The 18,711-nt window shown below is 49.0% G+C and overlaps 1 protein-coding gene across 1 annotated transcript in view; it reads right to left on the bottom strand.

The window, feature by feature from the left end:
- The window catches only part of LOC125427911 (neural cell adhesion molecule L1-like), a 41,564-nt gene that overhangs the window by 1,721 nt on the left and 21,132 nt on the right, over positions 1–18,711 (bottom strand). Inside the window, 9 exon segments of the mRNA XM_048487477.1 lie at positions 178–306; positions 394–553; positions 690–696; positions 5,385–5,562; positions 6,536–6,647; positions 7,794–7,887; positions 7,890–7,939; positions 8,110–8,175; positions 17,568–17,752. Of these exon segments, the coding sequence (XP_048343434.1) occupies positions 178–306; positions 394–553; positions 690–696; positions 5,385–5,562; positions 6,536–6,647; positions 7,794–7,887; positions 7,890–7,939; positions 8,110–8,175; positions 17,568–17,752 (981 nt within the window).

The raw sequence follows: 18,711 nt of genomic DNA, 5'->3' as shown, positions 1-18,711 counted from the left end.
AACCTCCTACGCCACTGATGATTGGCTGAAGACTGGCCACCATCCCCCCCCCCAAAAAAAAACCCCAGCACCTGCAACAACCACCCCAATCCATCTCTTTGACTGCCTCGCTGGTTTGGAGTCCTGAGAGGTCCCAACAGGGGAAAAAGCAAACTTCCTATCGCCCTTTTTGGATACTTGCCAGCCACCAACAGCCTGGCGCTCTTCTTCACGGAGTCAAGAGATGTCCAAGCCACACAGCTATATAACCCTTGGTCAGAGTACTCCAAGTCAGTGATGGTCAGGGTTGTGTTGCTGATGAAGTACCTGGGGAGAGAGAGAAGAACCTGACCACTACAGCACAACTGAGGGGAGGCAAGCCCTCATGCCCGCCCCTTCGTCCACCACACTCACTTGTCCGTGTCGTCCGACTCCGTAATGTCCCGTCCTCCGCGCTGCCACTTGATCCCGTGCTTCAGGATGGAGTCGTCAAACCGCGCTTCGCAGTGGAAGGTCACCGTGGCGCCTTTCAGCTTCTTCTCATTGGCAGGGCCCACCAAAATCTTGGTGGCTCCTAGAAGAGATCGGACAGTTGTGCTCTCTCTTCCCAGCAGGCCTGCGGTGCTCTTAAGGGGCTCGTTGTAATAGTTTCTTCCTATTTCCCCACAACACACTTCTGCACTTCTTCTGAACTGCTCCTTCCACAGTACCTGGGACCTGCCCAATTCATTTCAGCACCTCAAGACAGAAAATGTCTTGGTCGTGGCCCTAGTCTGGGGGGATGCTCAGTTCCACGAAACCTGCTGGATCTTATGGAATCCCGCAGGACCTATAAAACAGAGTTGTTCCACCAGGCATATAGTTGAGGGAGCTACAGTAACATCTGGCCTCCCCCTTTTCCCATCAATCCCACAGCTTTACCCTCACTGGACATGTTACTATTTATCACCATCTGAAATTAGTATAATAATGCTGAAATGTAAAGTACTGAATGGTTTTTAAATGTTTTAAATATTTAAATTGTGGAAGGAAAGGGAGGGAGGGAGGGAGGGAGGGAGGGAGGGAGGGAGGGAGGGAGGGAGGGAGGGAGGGAGGGAGGAAGGAAGGAAGGAAGGAAGGAAGGAAGGAAGGAAGGAAGGAAGGAAGGAAGGAAGGAAGGAAGGAAGGAAGGAAGGAAGGAAGGAAGGAAGGAAGGAAGGAAGGAAGGAAGGACAGAGGCAGACAAATAGATGAATGAATGGTCATTTCCCTCATGTTGGAAGGGAGGGAGGGAGGGAGGGAGGGAGGGAGGGAGGGAGGGAGGGAGGATGGATGGATGGATGGATGGATGGATGGATGGATGGATGGATGGATGGATGGATGGATGGATGGATGGATGGATGGAGGCAGACAAATAGATGAATGAGTGGTCATTTCCCTCTGCCTGTTTATTAACAAGACTGAGACAGATTGGAGTCCAGTAGCACCTTGGACAGCAACATGAAGGAGAAAAGGAGTTTGGCTTTATATACCACTTTTCTCAACCATAGGGAGACTCAGGTTGTCTTACAAGCTCCTTTCCCTTCCTCTCCCCACAACAGACACCTTGTGAGGTAGGTGGAGCTGAGAGAGTTTGGAGAGAACTGTGACTGGCCCAAGGTCACCCAGCAGGCTTCCTGTGTAGGAGCTGGGAATCAAAACCCTGGTTCTGGAGGTTTAGAATATAGTTATTGCTTAACCACTACACTGTGTGCTGGATCTCGAAGTGCAGAAAGGTACTGCACATCTGTTGTGCTTTTGCACTTGGCTGTTCCTTTCCCTGTTTGAGGCCTCCCAGCTCAGACTCCCAGCTCAGACTCAAGACCAGATTCCTTCAGACTGAGCATAGATTCTCCTTCAACAGGCAAAACAGAAACATTGCACAAGCATCTACCCCTCATTCTGGCCTCTGTCTGTGTTTGTAAAACGCAGCCGTCACAGGAGCACACCAATCGCGTGGAGTGGCAATGGTCAGAAGTAGCAATTAAAGCTGCACAGGTTCCAAAAATGGCACCCCAGTATTAGCAACCACAAGGGGGGTGTTTTGAGTATTCTCAAAGGGCTTTCATGGCCGGCATTCACCGGTTGTTGTGGGTTTTCCAGGCTGTCTTACATTATGACTGGAGCCGGGCCAATCGGCAGGTTTCATGTGCAGGAGTGGGGAATCAACCCTAGTTCACCAGATTAGAGTCCATGTGCTCTTAACCACTACACCATGCTGGCATAAGATTTTCATTGCATCAGCTTTTGAGAGTCATAAGAACATAAGAACATAAGAACAAGCCAGCTGGATCAGACCAGAGTCCATCTAGTCCAGCTCTCTGCTACTCGCAGTGGCCCACCAGGTGCCTTTGGGAGCTCACATGCAGGATGTGAAAGCAATGGCCTTCTGCGGCTGTTGCTCCCAAGCACCTGGTCTGTTAAGGCATTTGCAATCTCAGATCAAAGAGGATCAAGATTGGTAGCCACAGATTGACTTCTCCATTAATCTGTCCAAGCCCCTTTTAAAGCTATCCAGGTTAGTGGCCATCACCACCTCCTGTGGCAGCATATTCCAAACACCAATCACACGTTGCATGAAGAAGTGTTTCCAGCATTAGTCCTAATTCTTCCCCCAGCATTTTCAGTGTATGCCCCCTGGTTCTAGTATTGTGAAAGAAGAGAAAAATTTCTCTCTGTCCAACATTTCTACCCCATGCATGTTTATAGACTTCAATCATGTATCCCCCCCCTCAGTCGTCTCCTCTCCAAACTAAAGAGTCCCAAACGCTGCAGCCTCTCCTCATAGGGAAGGTGCTCCAGTCCCTCAATCATCCTCGTTGCCCTTCTCTGCCCTTCTCTGAGTCAAGCCCCCTTTCATCACATTGAGATATTCACCTACCTGTAACAAACTGGGAACTGTGGGGCAGCATTTTGGTCCTGTCAATTTACTTATTTAATTCATTTATATTCTGTCTTTCTCCCCAGTGGGGACACAAAGTAGCTTGTATTGTTTCCTTCTCCTTCATTCTATCCTTACAACAACCCTGCAAAGTAGGTTAGGCTGAGAGAGTGTGACTGGCCCAAGGTCACCCAGCCAGCTTAGGTGGCACATGGGAGATTTGAGCCTGGATCTCCCAGATCCTAATCCAGAGAACTGGATCCCCCAATCTGCCACACAAGTGGTGGTCTCTTAATCTGGACAACTGGATTTGTTTCTCCACTCCTACGCATGAAGCCTGCTGGGTAGCCTTGGGCCAGTCACAGTTTTCTCAGAACTCTCTCATCCCCCTCCCTCATAAGGGGTCTGTTGTGGGGAGAGGAAGGGACAGGAGTTTTTAAGCCACCTTGAAAAGCTAGGTATAAATCCCAACTCCTCCTCCTCCTCTTCAACATTTAAACCACTACACCACACAGGTTCTCACCTCATTTCTCACTCTGCTGACTTTAGAGACACCCCAAAAAAACCTTCGCTTAAACCAGTCCCTTTACAATTAGAGTGTTGGAACAATCACCCTGATTACAGTACAGTGGGCATCGAATTTGGCTTTATATGTACTTATGAGCAGGGTCCCCAAACTTTTTTAAACAGGGGGGCCAGTTCACTTGTCCCTCAGACTGTTGGAGGAGCAGGACTAAAAAAAACTATGAACAACTTCCTATTCACAAATGATTGTAAAAATGTTTGATTTCACCTTTCAACCTTTCTGTCACTTGGTCTATTTTAGAACAGTGACAAGAGGTAATGTCAAGTACAGGAGTGGGCTCCAAAATATTGTTAGGAGGCTGTGGAATACCTTCCCCTGCCAAAAAAAATAAATGAGAGCTCCCAATGAAGCATTCAATCTAATGCTTAGGATCAGGTATCTTCCTGGGACTGTTTCTCTAGCCAGCCAGGCGATTAGCCAACCCTGGCTGATGCCAATGGGGAGTAGTAGGAACAAGAAAGCCTGAGAGCAACATGCAGTGTGGTAACCCGAGAAGGAAAGAGGTGGAGCAGGAGTTGCAGCGTGTAAGGTTTCCAATAGCTCTGGGTCAGAAAATTCATGGAGATTTGGGGTGCTACATCATGTAACTTTAATCAGCGGCCCGTTGGGGCAGGTTCCTCCCTCTCCCTCGAGGCCCCTCACTGCCACATGAATGGAACCATCACATGCTTCATGCCTGGTGAACTGGTGCCGGATAAATGCCTTCAGGGGCCTGGCATTTTGGCCCCTGGGCGTGGTTGGGGACCCCTGCCTTAGAGGTTTAATTTTATACTTGGAGAGGTTTTTCGGAGGTCACCTGAATCCCTGCACATTTTTCTTTCAGTCTCAGTGTGTATAAATGATTTAATGTATGCAAATGAGCCACAGCATTTCTCCGCCACTAATCCTGGGGTGAGGAAGAGAGAGCGCAACATTACTGAATAGGCCGACTTGACAGCTGACGTCTCAAGGGAATCTGACCTGCTTTCCAAAATCGTGATGGAGGATGCAGTTCTGGCACTATCTCAAAGGGCCTCGGAAGAGGAGAGTGCTATATCATGGGAAGCTGTGGATTTGATGATGTTCCCTTATTGTACTATATAGATAGTTACTGTACTATATATGGCCTTAGATGCTCTGGCTGAAACCTGTAAGGGCAGGAGGAAATGCTAGTGTTGAACTAGGATCTGAGAAACCCGGGTTCAAATTTCCACCTTGCCAAGTAGCATGCTCAATGTCTTCGGTCAATCATTCTTTCTCATCCTTGCCTACCTCAAAGGGTTGTTGTGATCATGAAATAGGAATGGGGAGACTGGTATGTAAATGTGTAATAGAATGGGTACAGAAAGCTCTCTTCTGACTTTCTGAGCCCATTCGCCCTGTTTGCCTTTGGAGGAGAATGCCCAAACCCTCAGAGCCGTGGTGGCGAACCTTTGGCACTCCAGATCTTATGGACTACAATTCCCATCAGCCCCTTCCAGCAGGGCCAATTGGACATTCTGGCAAGAGTTTGATGGAAAATGTATCCTGCCTCTGGAAGTGCCAAGATTCCTCCCTACCTATCAAGCTATTTTCACTGTCAAACTACATGTCTAGGGTATTCTTTACCTCACCCTTCCTCCAAGGAAATCAGAGTGGAATCTCTTCCCTACTTTACCCTCACAACAGGTGAGGCAAAGAGAAACAAAAAGACAAACTGGTCAATGATCATCTTGTAAGCATCAAGAGAATTATTAATGATCATCCTAGTAAACACACCAAGGCAGAAGTTGGATTTGAATGCAGGGCTCCAATATCCAACAACTATACTCCACTGGCACCCAAACCCTCGCTCTCATCTGCTTTTTTCCCATCATTCCTCATTCAACTTATGACAGTATCCTATCGGTAATTTCATGTATAGCCCTTTCGAGAATAGCCAGGGCATGCTGGGAGACTCACTTTGAACAATGAGATCTGTAGCGGTGGATGGAACTCCGTTCCTACGATGGATTTCTCAGCCAAGCATTGATAACTCCCAAGCGTCCTAGGAGTTGGACTTGCCTTAAGCTGCAGGGTCCCATTCGTGAACTCAAAGGTCCGGTTGTTTTTGAGGGCAAGGGACATGTCTTCCGTAAACCTGGAGCGGAGAGAAGGAAAGGGTGGAGTGTGAAGTGTGCGAAGGAGAAAATTCCCTGCTATCATCATGCCTACTTTGGCCAGCTCTGGGTTCAAAAATTCTGGGAGGTTTCGGAAGAAGGATGGGGTTTGGGAAGGACTGGATCTTCGTGGGGTCTAATGCCATTCAACCCACCCTCCAAAGCGGCCATTTCCTTCAGGAGAAAGATCTCTGTAGTCTGGGGATCAGTTGCAAATCTGGAAGATCTCCAAGACCTACCTGAGACTGTAGCAAAAGGCAAGGAATAAATCATGATGATGATGATGATGATGATGATGATAATGATGATGATGATGATGATAACAACAACAATATGAGAAGGTCACTAAATACCACGATTTGAAGACTGAGGCCCTTTCCGCACGGCCAGCTTGCGGGGGTGCAGCGATTTGGCAGCAGCACCTGTGCAAAGAGTCCCTGCCAAAACGGTGTTTTACCGGCCCGACGGCGTTGCTTTTGGCCCGTGCGGAAAGGGCCTGAGATTCAGTGACTATGGCACAAACCAGCTGAGGTTGTCCCAGTGGCAATCTGCCCACAAACCATGTTCAAAAAAACTTTCTGAGGGCAGCACTTGAAACATCTTCGAATTGACAAAATCAACGTCTGTCAGATTCAGAAGGCAGCCCTGCTGGGATCTGGGTAAAATAGCCACACAGCCCAGAATCTCACAAACAGCCAGTTGATTCTGGCCATGAAAGCCTTCGATCTTCTCCATGTTGCGGAAAATAAGCTGTGGCGGTCATTTGGTGGCTGTGCCCGTCCTGCTGTGTCAGAATTCCAAACTTGCCCGCAGGCTCAGAAAGGTTGGAGACCACTGGGGCACACACACACAAGACACGCATGAACGGTGACATGTAGAAGAGGTACAAACTAAGGACCAAGCGTACATATTTTGAGCGTCATGGAGAGCTGAACAAGTGGGGAGAGAACTCACCATTTCACTGTGGGCCCAGGCGCTCCAAACGTTTTGCAATGCAAAAAGGCGGTCTGGTTCTCCACCACGCTGTAGCTCATGTTGTCTGGGGTCAGGATCTGTGCTGGTAGGCCTGGAGCAAATCAAGCAGATGTTTGGCCAGCTACACAAACATCTGGTTCCAACTCATCTACTAACCCTTCAGAGGAGATCCAACGAGGACACTGAACCAGCCCTGTAGCCGAAACATTGCACTGGGAAGGCGTGAAGGACCATCATCTTCCATATCTTACCACAGTCTCAGGGCAGGTTACAGTAAAAACTAGGCTTGGAGAAAGGGAGGGGTGAATGGATACTTGGGAGCCACCTCCCAATTCTTGAGAGTGAGCCAAATGCCCAGGTGACGAGAAAGGTCTTTGCCAGACGCCGAAACTCCAGAAGAGTAGGTGCTTGGTACGTCTGTGGAAGGAGGGCATTCCACAGTGTAGGGGCCACTGTAGAGAAAGCCCTCCATATGCCATATGTCCCCATGCCATATGTCCCCATGTCCCCCAGTGGCATGTCTGACATTGATCAGAGTCCGAACCGGTCACTAGAACCAGGGAGCATTCATTGAAAATGCTGGGGGGAAGAATGAGGACTAATAGGAAACACTTCTTCACGCAACATGTGATTGGTGTTTTGAATATGCTGCCACAGGAGGGGTGGTGATGGCCACTAACCTGGATGGCTTTAAAAAGGGCTTGGATAGATTTATGGAGGAGAAGTCGATCTATGGCTACCAGTCTTGATCTGCCTTGATCTCAGATTGCAAATGCCTTAGCAGACCAGGTGCTCAGGAGCAGCAGCAGCAGGAAGAGCCGTGCTTTCCACATCCTGCAGGTGAGCTCCCAAAGGCACCTGGTGGGCCACTGCGAGTAGCAGAGTGCTGGACTAGATGGACTCTGGTCTGATCCAGCAGGCCAGTTCTTATGTTCTTATGTTCTTATGAACCCTTTCAACCCAGGCTCTGGCTTTAGGGTTGCCAGGTCCCTCCTAAGAACTTGCGAGGGGAGCTTTCACAAAGCACCTTATGTGATCCCCTTTGTCCTGGAAGAGGCTGTACAAATGAACTATTTGCTCAGATGGGTCACTGGCTTTCCCAAGCATCTGATCATGCCAAGGGAAAATAACAGCCCTGTTGTGGCTAGGGGTCTTTCCACAGCCCCCGACAAACAACCCACCTTCCCAACTTCCCAACCCCTCCCTGCTCGGATTCGAGACAAACAGAGAGACTCACGGACTACGTAGATGTAAGCATTGGCTAAGAGGCTGCCGTGTTTATTGTGGGCAAGGCACTGGATCACGGCCGTATCGTTGGGTTCCACCTTGCTGAAAGAATCAGAGCTCCCCGCTGCAGCACCCTTCTTGGGTCTGGCGGCAGATCTGAAACCCAGCAGACAGTTGAGACAGGGATGGGGACGCCAGTTGCTCAGGCCCCTCATTTCCCCCCCCTCTCCCTCCCACCAGCCCACTCACTCACTTCCTGGCCGGAACCCCGTTAGTTAAGCCACTTTCGACCTCTGGCGGGAGTTTCCCGTCTGCCTACTTGAGACATGCGCATACGGTCTCCCCTGGCCCGTAGATATGGCTCTCTGGCTGTTTGGTCCAGGTGGGAGCAGCTGGTGGGAAAAGACCACTGTGAACTGCACTGATAATAATAATTCTTCTCAACTACAGACGAGAGTTAGCTGCTTGTCCCCTGCCAGTTTTGGAAACCTAAAACACAGAGATTTGAGTTTCTTCTCCTGATCATAAAGCTTCCGCTTTTCCACCATCACTGGTATTGGAAAGTGCCATGAAATTACAGTTGATTTAGGGTGCCCCCTGAGGGTTTTCAAGGCAAGAGATGAACAGAGGTGGTTTGCCATTGCCTGCCTCTACAGAGCAACCCTGACTTCCTTGATGTTCTCCCGTCCAAATACTAACCAGGGCCAACCCTACTTAGTTTCCAGGAACTTAAAAGATTGGGCTGGCCCGAATCATCCAGCTCTTGACAAGAGACATTCCGAGGTGGTTTGCCACTGCCTGCCTTTGCGTAGCAACCCTGACTTTCTTGGCTTTCTCCCATCCCAGTACTAAGTAGCGCTGACCCTTCTTAGCTTGTGTGACCCGATGAGATCAGGCTGGCTTGGGAAATACAGGTCAGGGCAAAAGGCATACAGAGGTGGTTTGCCACTGCCTGCCTTCGTGGAGCAGCCCTGGATGTCCTCTCATCCAAGAACAGACTAGGCCCATGGTGGCGAACCTTTGGCACTCCAGATGTTATGGACTACAATTCCCATCAGCCCCTGCCAGCATGGTCAATTGGCCATGCTGGCAGGGGCTGATGAAAGTAGTAGTCCACTAACATCTGGAGATCATGGACCGCCACCACTGGACAAACCAATCCCTACTGCTTCTCAGGAAATTCCTGGAGATTTGTAGGTGGGGATAAGGGAAGGCGGGATTTGGGGAGGCGAGGAATCTCAGCGGGGTAACGTCACACAGTCCACTCTCCAAAGTGGCCCTTTCATCCAGGAGTGTTTGTCCCCAAAAAAAAAAAAAAAGAGATTGAGGTTTGTAATTCCAGGAGATTTTCTCACCAGGAGAGGTTGGTAACCCCACTTCAGAGATGCAGTAAAATTGGGCTAGCCTAGGTGATGCAGGTCCGGGCGGAGCCAGTGTTAAGCCAATGACTATAGTCTCAACAGAAGAAGAAGAAGAAGAAGAAGAAGAAGAAGAAGAAGAAGAAGAAGAAGAAGAAGAAGAAGAAGAAGAAGAAGAAGAAGAAGAGGAGGAGGAGGAGGAGGAGGAGGAGGAGGAGGAGGAGGAGGAGGAGGAGGAGGAGTTTGGATTTATATCCCCCGTTCTCTCCTGTAGGAGACTCAAAGGGGCTGACAATCTCCTTGCCCTTCCCCCCTCACAACAAACACCCTGTGAAGTGGGTGGGGCTGAGAGGAAGAGCTCAGCTGCTGTGACTAGTCCAAGGTCACCCAGCTGGCATGTGTGGGAGTGCCCAGGCTAATCTGAATTCCCCAGATAAGCCTCCACAGCTCAGGCGGCAGAGCTGGGAATCAAACCCAGTTCCTCCAGATTAGATACACGAGCTCTTAACCTCCTACATGCAAAACTATAGCAGGATACTGGCAGGTAGGAAACCACAGGCAGATCTCCAATTACATCACAAGTGGCCCATTGATATACACACAACAGCCTTCCTTCCCCCTTTTCTGGTACCAGGTGGAACTGGTTTAAGCAGACAGTATACTATAATTGGATGTTTACATAACGGCGAAGCTGGGTTCTCAGGGCAGAGATGAGGAAAGCAGCAATATGGCAGGACCATCATTGACACGACTCAACTCTGGCCTTCCCTGGTGGCCTCTCCTGCAAGTACTAACCAGGGCTGACCCAGTTTAGCTTCTGAACTCTTTTGAGGCTTGGCTTTCCTGGGCCCGCCCTCCCTTCTTACCCACAAACAACATCAAAGCCAAAGTCTGACCCTGCTGTCAACCACCCAAAGGTGATTTCTCAGGGAGAATGAAGATTCAACAGCCAGGTCAGGAGGGCGTTACAAAGAACACACCAGGACGTCAGGGCTGATGAATTGTCAGTCTCATTTGCATCTGACAAAAGAGAGCTTTGATTCTTGAAAGCTTCTACTCTGGAAAATCTTGTAGGGTCTCGAAGGGGCTGCTGGATCCTGCTGACTAACCCTGCTACCCAATTGAAATTACATCGAGAAGCGTCTTCATTAGCATTACAGTCGCCTCTCTTCCACTTTCTCTTTGACACGCCAGAAATAATAAGCAAGAGGAGAGAAAGGGGAGGGGCAGCCCAAAGGAGGCGTGGCCTTCACACGGGTGCAGTCTTGCTTCTTCACTTCCGTCCTTTTCTGCCGATCCCTCCTTCCTTTTCGCAACGTTTGTTTATTTTATCTATTAATTTTATTTAACTCAACACCCGTGACCAGGCTCAGGGCGGCTAGCACGCATTTTTTAAATACAAAAATCGAACTTTAGAATAATAATCAGTTTTAAAATTCCAAAAAATAATAATTACATAGATGATGAGTTAATAAAATGTAACCCACAACAACCCCAGCCCTGGCTGTATATGGGTAAGAAAAGGCATAAACTCTGGAGGCAAGATGATACTATTCTGGAGCAGACCTTTTCACTTGTAAGCCTGGTCAAATAGTTCAGTCTGACAGGCCCTGCCCACAGGGCTCTGATGTCCACTGGGAAGAAATTCCACCCCCCGAGGGGCCAGTGCCAAGAAGGCCGTGGCTCTTGTGAAAGACAGCTGAATTGTTTTCTCTTGCTGTGGCGTCTCCGCTATCAGACTTACAACTGTAACTTCCTTGGGGCAGGGCATCTATCTTTTCTGCCTCTGTTGTAAGCTGTGAAGTATGTTGGTAATAAACAACATGTCAGCTACATCAGCAATAATTCTGGAAACTACCGAACTAAAGCTGAGACTGTTTTGAGTCTTGCTGGGTTCGAAGCGAGAAATAAGCAGGTGTTCACATTTTGCCCACAGAAACCAGTAGGACTGAGAAGAGCTCATGTAGCTAGATCCTTCCCTAGGGTTGCGGGGACGTGGTGGGGTGAGGCAAGCCAGGACTCATGCCCTGAGTGCTGACTGAGGGAGGCCCCAGGCAGCCTGAAGCCCTCCCCCCCCCACAAACCCTGACCCCCACCATGTGAACTGTCCCCACAACTGGCTGGAGCTGCAGAGTGGAATTTGGGAGAGGGACAGTTCAAGGCTGGAGTCCAGGGATCACGGCTGTGCCCTGCCCCAAACTCCCTGCACGCATTAGCTGGGCTTGGCCAGACCGAGATTTAAACTGCAGGCTCCCACCACAAAGCACACCACAAGTTTAAAGCTGGGCCTGGCCAAATGAAAGCCAGCCTTCAACTGCAGGGTCTGCTCTCGCTGGGTCCAGCACTAAACTGCTTGCTCCAGCTCTGACATGTGATTTCAGAGGGGCAGCCAGCAGTATAAAGCTGGACCCAACCAGGGTGAAGCCTGCTGTTCAAGGCTGGACTTTCTGACCAGTGACATTAAGGTCCAGCTTTAAAGTTCAGGATTCAAGGTGGAGTCTGCAGTTTAAGATGAGACCAAGCCAAGCTCAGACTTGAATTTGCTCCCCTCCCCCGCCCCCCGCTACAAGCTCCTCATGGACTTCAGGGGGGGAGCAGCCGAACGCTTGCTCTGAGCACCATTGTTAGAAGATACACCCCTGTGGGGTTGCTAATCTCAAATCTGTAGGGTTTGGAGATCTCACAACTGACCAGAGATCGCTTCCCCCGGGAAAATGGATCCTTTGAGGGTAGACTCCCACCCCCAAATCTCCAGGAATATTCCAGTCCAGATTTGGCTGCCGTAACTTATGCCGATGCCACCCATGAGTCAGTCTGGCCTCACGCAGTCACCCGGTCAGCATTTCTGTAGTTGTTTGGTTTTCACGGTAGCCACTCGGCACTGCCAAGAACTGTAGGGCAGGGCTGGCTTGGCCTCCCCCTTTGGCATCCCTCCCCAAAGCTATGCGGTCGGTTTGGTGCTATTTGTCATGTGTCTGAGAAAAGAAGCAGGCAACGCGTTTTCAAAAACGAGATGTCTACAGCCTATAAAACTGCCTGTTTCCTGCATTTCCGTTGGTGAATTTTCTATTGGGAAACCAGCCAACTGTCTGCGTGCGCCCTGATTCTGAAAGGACTTAGTCCCAAGAGCATTCTTCACTAAAAAGCTGTTGTGGTTTTTTGACTGGGAAGCCACTGCCCTGACTTCAGTGGAGTTTTGAGGGACCAGCATGAAGTGGCTGCAAGAGACCAGGCTGCTTTTAGTAAAAAGTAACAGCTTTTGGTTCCGGACATCCCGATTCCAGTTTTCACTGTTTTGGAGTCTGGCACAGCATTTCTCTTCTCTCCCTTCACTGCACCTCTCCCCCACGCCACTGTTTCCATTTTTCTTTTGCTCCTCTTGATGTTCCTGTCAAGAAAAGAAAAGCTGCCCCCTCCTTTTTCTGACCCTCCCCTCATCTGGGATACAGCACTGGCCGCGCGCCCATCAGCCATGTTAATAGGGTAAGGTGACCAGATGGTCACCTTTCCAACCCGGGACAAGGAACCTGTGACAGGGCGGCAAACGGCAAGCCCCAGAAGCCCGCATCTGGCCGCCAGAAGCAAAAGACGGCAACCTTTGTGGCGCTCCCAGTCAGGGAAACAGAGCGCCCCAGAAGGCACTGCAGCAGCAGCAGTGCCTTCAGAGCGCTTCTGACCCGAGAGCCTCCTAAAACATTATTATGGCTCTGATCAGGAAACAGGAAGCGCCCGAAGGCACTGCAGCAGCAGCAGTGCCTTCTGGGGGGCTCACCGAAGGGCGCCACCATAAAACATTATTACTGGGGCCATTGTCCGTGTCCCGGGACAATGGCATAAGCCCAGCTAAGGATAGCCTTGAGGACCTCTACATAAGCGTGAGTGTCCCGCGAAAATCGGGACGGATGGTCACCCTATAATAGGGAGATTTCAAAAGCGGCCTGTGGAAACATGCTTATGCCCTTGTCCTGGTAATGCGACAGAGACAAGCTCTCATGTATTATTGCACTGCCAATTTTATGTCGATATTAGGAAAAGCCTAGTACTACCCTTGCTGTTTCGACATTTCGGCCATTGTTGCCCTTTTAATTGCCCAAACAAACTTTTAGTTGATTTCTTGTTGGATGATAAAGTTCCCAATGCTGCACAGGAAGTGGCAAAAAAATTTATATTGCCACAAGATTATGTTGACCAAAGGTTTCTTGTGCTTAGATGTTTTAACTGTTGCTGTACAGCAGGGGTCCCCAAACTTTTTAAACAGGGGGCCAGTTCACTGTCCCTCAGACTGTTGGAGGGCCGGACTAAAAAAAACTATGAACAAATTCCTATGCACAAATGATTGTAAAATGTTTGATTTCACCCTTTTCCAGCCTTTCTGTCATGGTCTATTTTTTAGAACAGTGACCAAAGTATATCAAGTACAGGGTTTGGAGCTCCAAATATTGTTGCGGGGGGAGGCTGTGGAATACCTTCCCCTGTAAAAAAAAAAAGCAGAACTTTCCCAAGTGAAACATTCCATCTAACCCAGGATCAGGTATCTTCCTGGGTTCTTTCCTCTAGCAGCCAACCAAAAGCTGATTAAGCCAGCCTGGCTGATGCCAATCAGGAGTGAGCGGAACAGAAAGCCTGAGAGCAACACATGGAGTAGCCGAGAGGGAAGGGCGGAGCAGGAGTTGCCACATGTAAGGTTTCCAACTCTGGGTCAGAAAATTCATGGAGATTTGGGGGTGCCATCATGTAATTGCAATCAACAGCCGTTGGGGCCGGTTCCTCCTCTCCCTCGAGCCCTCACTGCACATGAATGGAACCATCGCCGCCATGCCTGGCGGGCCGGATAAATGCCTTCAGGGGGCCACATTTGGCCCCTGGGCCGTAGTTTGGGGACCCCTGCTGTACAGTCTTACTCTGTACAATCAATGTTAGCATGTCCCCTCAAGAGGGAACAATTGTGCAATTCTGGATATTTAAATATCCGTCTGTTGTTTTGCTCTTTTTTGTACTGGTCAACGACTGAATAAACATATCGATTGATCCCTCTGTGTAATTAGTTGGCTGACCTGGGGCAAGAAAACCCACGGCCGATGTGGTGATGTCATGACATACAGCATACGGTTCCACACATAATTGGGAGCAGGGCGAGAGAAAAGCTTTCTGTTTGTGACCTCATCTAGCCCCATTAATGCCTGTCTCTAGAAACAGCCACCTTTGAAAAGCCTTTATCCTCCCTGGATAACACAGTTGCCAACTTCCAGGTGATAGCTGGAGATCTCCTGAGATTACAACTGATATCCAGGTGAGAGATCAGATCACTTTGAAAAAATGGCTGCTTTGGAAGGTGAACTCTATGGCATTGTACCTATTCATGTCCCTCCCCTCCCCAAAACTCAGCCTCCTTAAACTCCACCCCCGAAACCTCCGGAGATTTCCCAACCCAAATGTGGCAACCCTACTGGAGAAACTATATAAGTTCCTGCATATATTTCCTCAGCAGAAGTCAAATCAGCTTAGAGGGTGGATTTTTCCAGCAGGAAAACATCAGAGAAGGATTAGCCCCGTCCCCCTGTAAAGCAATCCTATCAACTTATTTGCTAAGGAAAAATGATGCATTGTTGTGATGGAATAGTTACTGTAAAACCCCAGCAGAATCACACCTACATGTTAAAATTGGCCTTTGATCTCAAGACCTCCGGAGGGAGAAACCAAAAGGCCATGGAAATTTACCCAGGACAGGAAGATGCCCAAATAAGGCACTTCAAAAAGCTTTGCGGACCGCATGGCAAGGGGGAAAGTTTTCCTGGAGACTGAGAACAAAGACCAAGGTGACTCTATCATGGGCTGAGCCAGGGGTCTTCAAACTATGGCCCTCCAGATGTTCAAGAACTACAATTCCCATAAGCCCTGCCACTTGGCCATGCTGGCAGGGGCTGATGGAAATTGTGAATCCCATGGTATCTGGAGGGCCATGGTTGAACCCTGAACTAAACTAAAGAGAAGCACCTCTGGGCTGGATGTCCCAAGAGATCCATAAGAATGTATTCAGCTGAGCAAATCTCTGTAACTGCATTTTATTTAATTTCTTTGATTTCTGTTAAGAGTGAGTCAGTACCAATTATGAAACCCTTATTACCTGTTCCATGGATCAAAGCCCAAATTTTCCCATTAAACTGCTTAAAACGTACATGTAATTCCACAACATTTATTAATATTACCGCAACTTCATGAGACTGATCATTCACCTGACCACAGTGCTTGTGTGGGATGTTCTTCAACAGATCAACCTTGATTGAGCAGAGGTCTGCTCCAGTTTCTATAACTCCATTCACTGTAATGGCCTGTCCCAGAGTCACTGGCTCACTCCTCATTCTCTCAGCCCAAAGTTTCTGTTCCTCGGGAATGACATCCTCCCCACCGACTCTCTGCTGCTTGATGACGGCCATGGAGCTCATTTTAACTGCTGGCTCTGCTGAAGTAGCCTTCTGTTCCCTCTGGCGATGTCCCCCCCCCCCTTTTCAAGAAGGATGCTGTCGACTGCAGACTTCTCTCGCTCTCTCTCTATCCCTGCTTCTGAGTTAAACTGCATCCCAGCTGCAGACTGTTGTCTCTCTGCCCCTCTCTCTCTCTCTCTCCGGACCAGACACATAGCTCGCATCTGAATGGAAACGCATTCCAGCCACCAGCTTGGCTCTCTCTCGCCTGAGAGTTTTCTCCCCGATTCAAACTTTGGGGATTGTTTTCTCTGGCACGATTCTTGCTGTGCCATCAAAAAATTCAAAATAAGCTGCTGACCCAGCATAAAGCTTCTTAGGAGCGCTGTCCAGCTATCCTCACTCTCCAGGAACTGCTCCCCCTCCAGAAATTGCTCTGGGGCCACCTGCTCAAGCCTAGAGCCCTGCCCCCTCCACTTTCCCCCGTAGGATGCTGATGGCTCACCTCCTCTCCAAGCATTCATGCTGTCCTGGTAATCCACCCCGGCCTCTGAAAGACCCTCAGAGCCTCTGGTTACCAGCTTGCACACTGGAGTCTTGGATCCTGCAAAATGCTGCCACCATATCATGAGACCAAGCCTGGGAGAGTCAAGCTTGTTTCAGTAAAAATCTGGATCCTTTCTCCAATAACTCCAACCAGCTGAGTTCTCAACGATTTTTATTGGAAAACAGAAATCAAAGAAATAAAATAAAATGCAGTTACAGAGATTTGCTCAGCTGAATACATTCTTATGGGTCTCTTGGGACATCCAGCCCAGAGGTGCTTCGCTTCGCTTAGCCCATGATAGAGTCACCTTGGTCTTTGTTCTCAGTCTCCAAGGGCGTTTTTCCACTCGAGAGTAGAATAGTGTCGACTCATGAGGCTGAAAGAGTCGACCTGTGTTAATCCCTTCGTTGCTTCCCACAGCAGCCGAGGTGGTCCTGCGAACCCGAGGAGTTCAGAGGCGGGATGCCACCTCGACTCATCATTCACTTTCGTCATATCTGATTGGCTGCTGCGTTAGAGGCGGGAATGCGAGCGTCGTCCCTTTTTTAAAAAAAAATTACGTTGCCATTTTCGTTTGCCTACGAGCGGCGTCCAATCTACCCATACGTCACTGCGCATGATCGTAGTGTTACACTGTTACCCGGCGCGAGTCTTCCGTTCTACGCATGCCCAAAACACTTGCCTGTGATTGGCTGACTCAGTGGTCGACCCGACGAACGTTTCCCACTCCGTCGGTTTTTCTTGGAAGTTCAACCTAGCAAATTCGTGAAGCTCTTTCACCTCACCATCGTGATGGATTCGAAAATTTAATGGCAGAACGGAGCAGAGCAGGACGAACCTATGTCGAACTCAGCAGATGTGGGGAGCACTTGGGTTGAACATAGGTCGAACTTGAGTTCGCATGGTGAGTGAGAAAACGCCCCAAGGAAACTTTCCCCCTTGCCATGTGGTCTGCAAAGTTTTTTGAAGTGCCTTATTTGGGCATCTTCCTGTCCTGGGTAAATTTCCATGGCCTTTTGGTTTCTCCATCTGGAGGTCAGAGGCCAATTTTAACATGTAGGTGTGATTCTGCTAGTTTTACAGCACTATTCCATCACACAATGTTTCTGGGGTTTTAACCTTATTCTTTTATTTATATTGTTTTCATTGTGTTTTTATAATTGTTTCGTTTCAACTGTGAGCTGCCTTAAATTCCACAAGGGGGAAAGAAACATTTTAAATTAATTAGTTAGTTAATTATTCTTTTTTTAAAAAAATCTTTCAAACAAACTGGGAAGAAACTTCGGGTGAAATGTAGCTACAGGGAGAAGAATTGTGTTCAGGTTACCAGAGTGTGGCCCGGCACGGTTAGCACCTTGTTATAGGTAGGTGTAAACATCCTAAAAATCCCTGTCCCAAATCCCCCTTTTTCGCAGCTCTGTTGATATTCCCTCTCTTTGCTATAATCCTGCACCTACCTTCAACAGTGACGTGATACGTGTGCTGCGTCTCGCCCTCTGTGTTGCGAACGAGGCACTGGTATTCGCCATCATCGTCCTCTGACACATTCTCAATGCGCAAGGTCCTGTTGAAATTCTCGAAGTCTGCTCGATGGAGGGGCATCAACCTGTCCTTGTAGATCCACTCCACTATGGGTGTGGGGCTGCAGTGAGAAGGGAAGAATGAGGGCTTCAAGAAAGCTAGCTTCACATACAGATCTGAGAGCAACTATACTTTGTTCCATATATGAGAGACTAAAGGATTCGGTCCCGGTTGAGGGTGCAGCGGTTGAGAAAATTGTATGCTTCCGCATTAGAATATAGTCCCGAATGGATATGAGAATTCTCATTCATTCTTATGCACGGCCCCTGTCAAAACCATTATTTTGTGCATTGCGCTTTGATACAAGAGCATTTGGGATAAAATGTATTTTTACTTTCAAACGGATGTGGGGAGCAGAACTAGGTAGGCACTAAGGATCCAGGGCAGGAGCATTCTACAACAAAGAAGAAGAAAGAAGAGAAGAAGAAGAAGAAGAGAAGAGAAGAAGAAGAAGAAGAAGAGAGGGAGAGGGAGGAGGGAGGGAGGAGGAGGGAGGAAGAGGAGGGAGGAGGGAGGAGGAGGGAGGAGGGAGGAGGAGGGAGGAGGAGTTTGGATTTATATCCCCCTTTCTCTCCTGCAGGAGACTCAAAGGAGACTGACAATCTCCTTGCCCTTCCCCCCTCACAAGCTCAAAACACCCTGTGAGGTGGGTGGGAGGCTGAGAGGGCTCCCGAGAGCTGTGACTAGCCCAAGGTCACCCAGCTGGCGTGTGGGGGAGTGCCCAGGCTAATCCTGAATTCCCCAGATAAGAAGCCTCCACACAGCTCAGGTGGCAGAGCACAGGGGGAATCAAACCCGGTTCCTCCAGATTAGATACACGAGCTCTTAACCTCCCCTCACGCCACTGCTGCTCCAGCATGCTTTGTTCTGTGGCGGAGAAATATACAATCTCCTAACATCTTTACGTGAAACTGAGTATAGTCTTATGGCTCAGGGATGTTCTCTCCGCTACGCCCCTTTCCGCAGCAGACTCACCAGCCTCTAGTTCAATTACAGACAACAAAACTTATTTCCTCTGGA

Source organism: Sphaerodactylus townsendi, linkage group LG03, assembly GCF_021028975.2.
Source record: "Sphaerodactylus townsendi isolate TG3544 linkage group LG03, MPM_Stown_v2.3, whole genome shotgun sequence".
Lineage (NCBI taxonomy): Eukaryota > Metazoa > Chordata > Lepidosauria > Squamata > Sphaerodactylidae > Sphaerodactylus > Sphaerodactylus townsendi.
The sequence above is the reverse complement of the archived record's forward strand: the minus strand, read 5'-3'. Positions and strand labels throughout refer to the sequence as shown.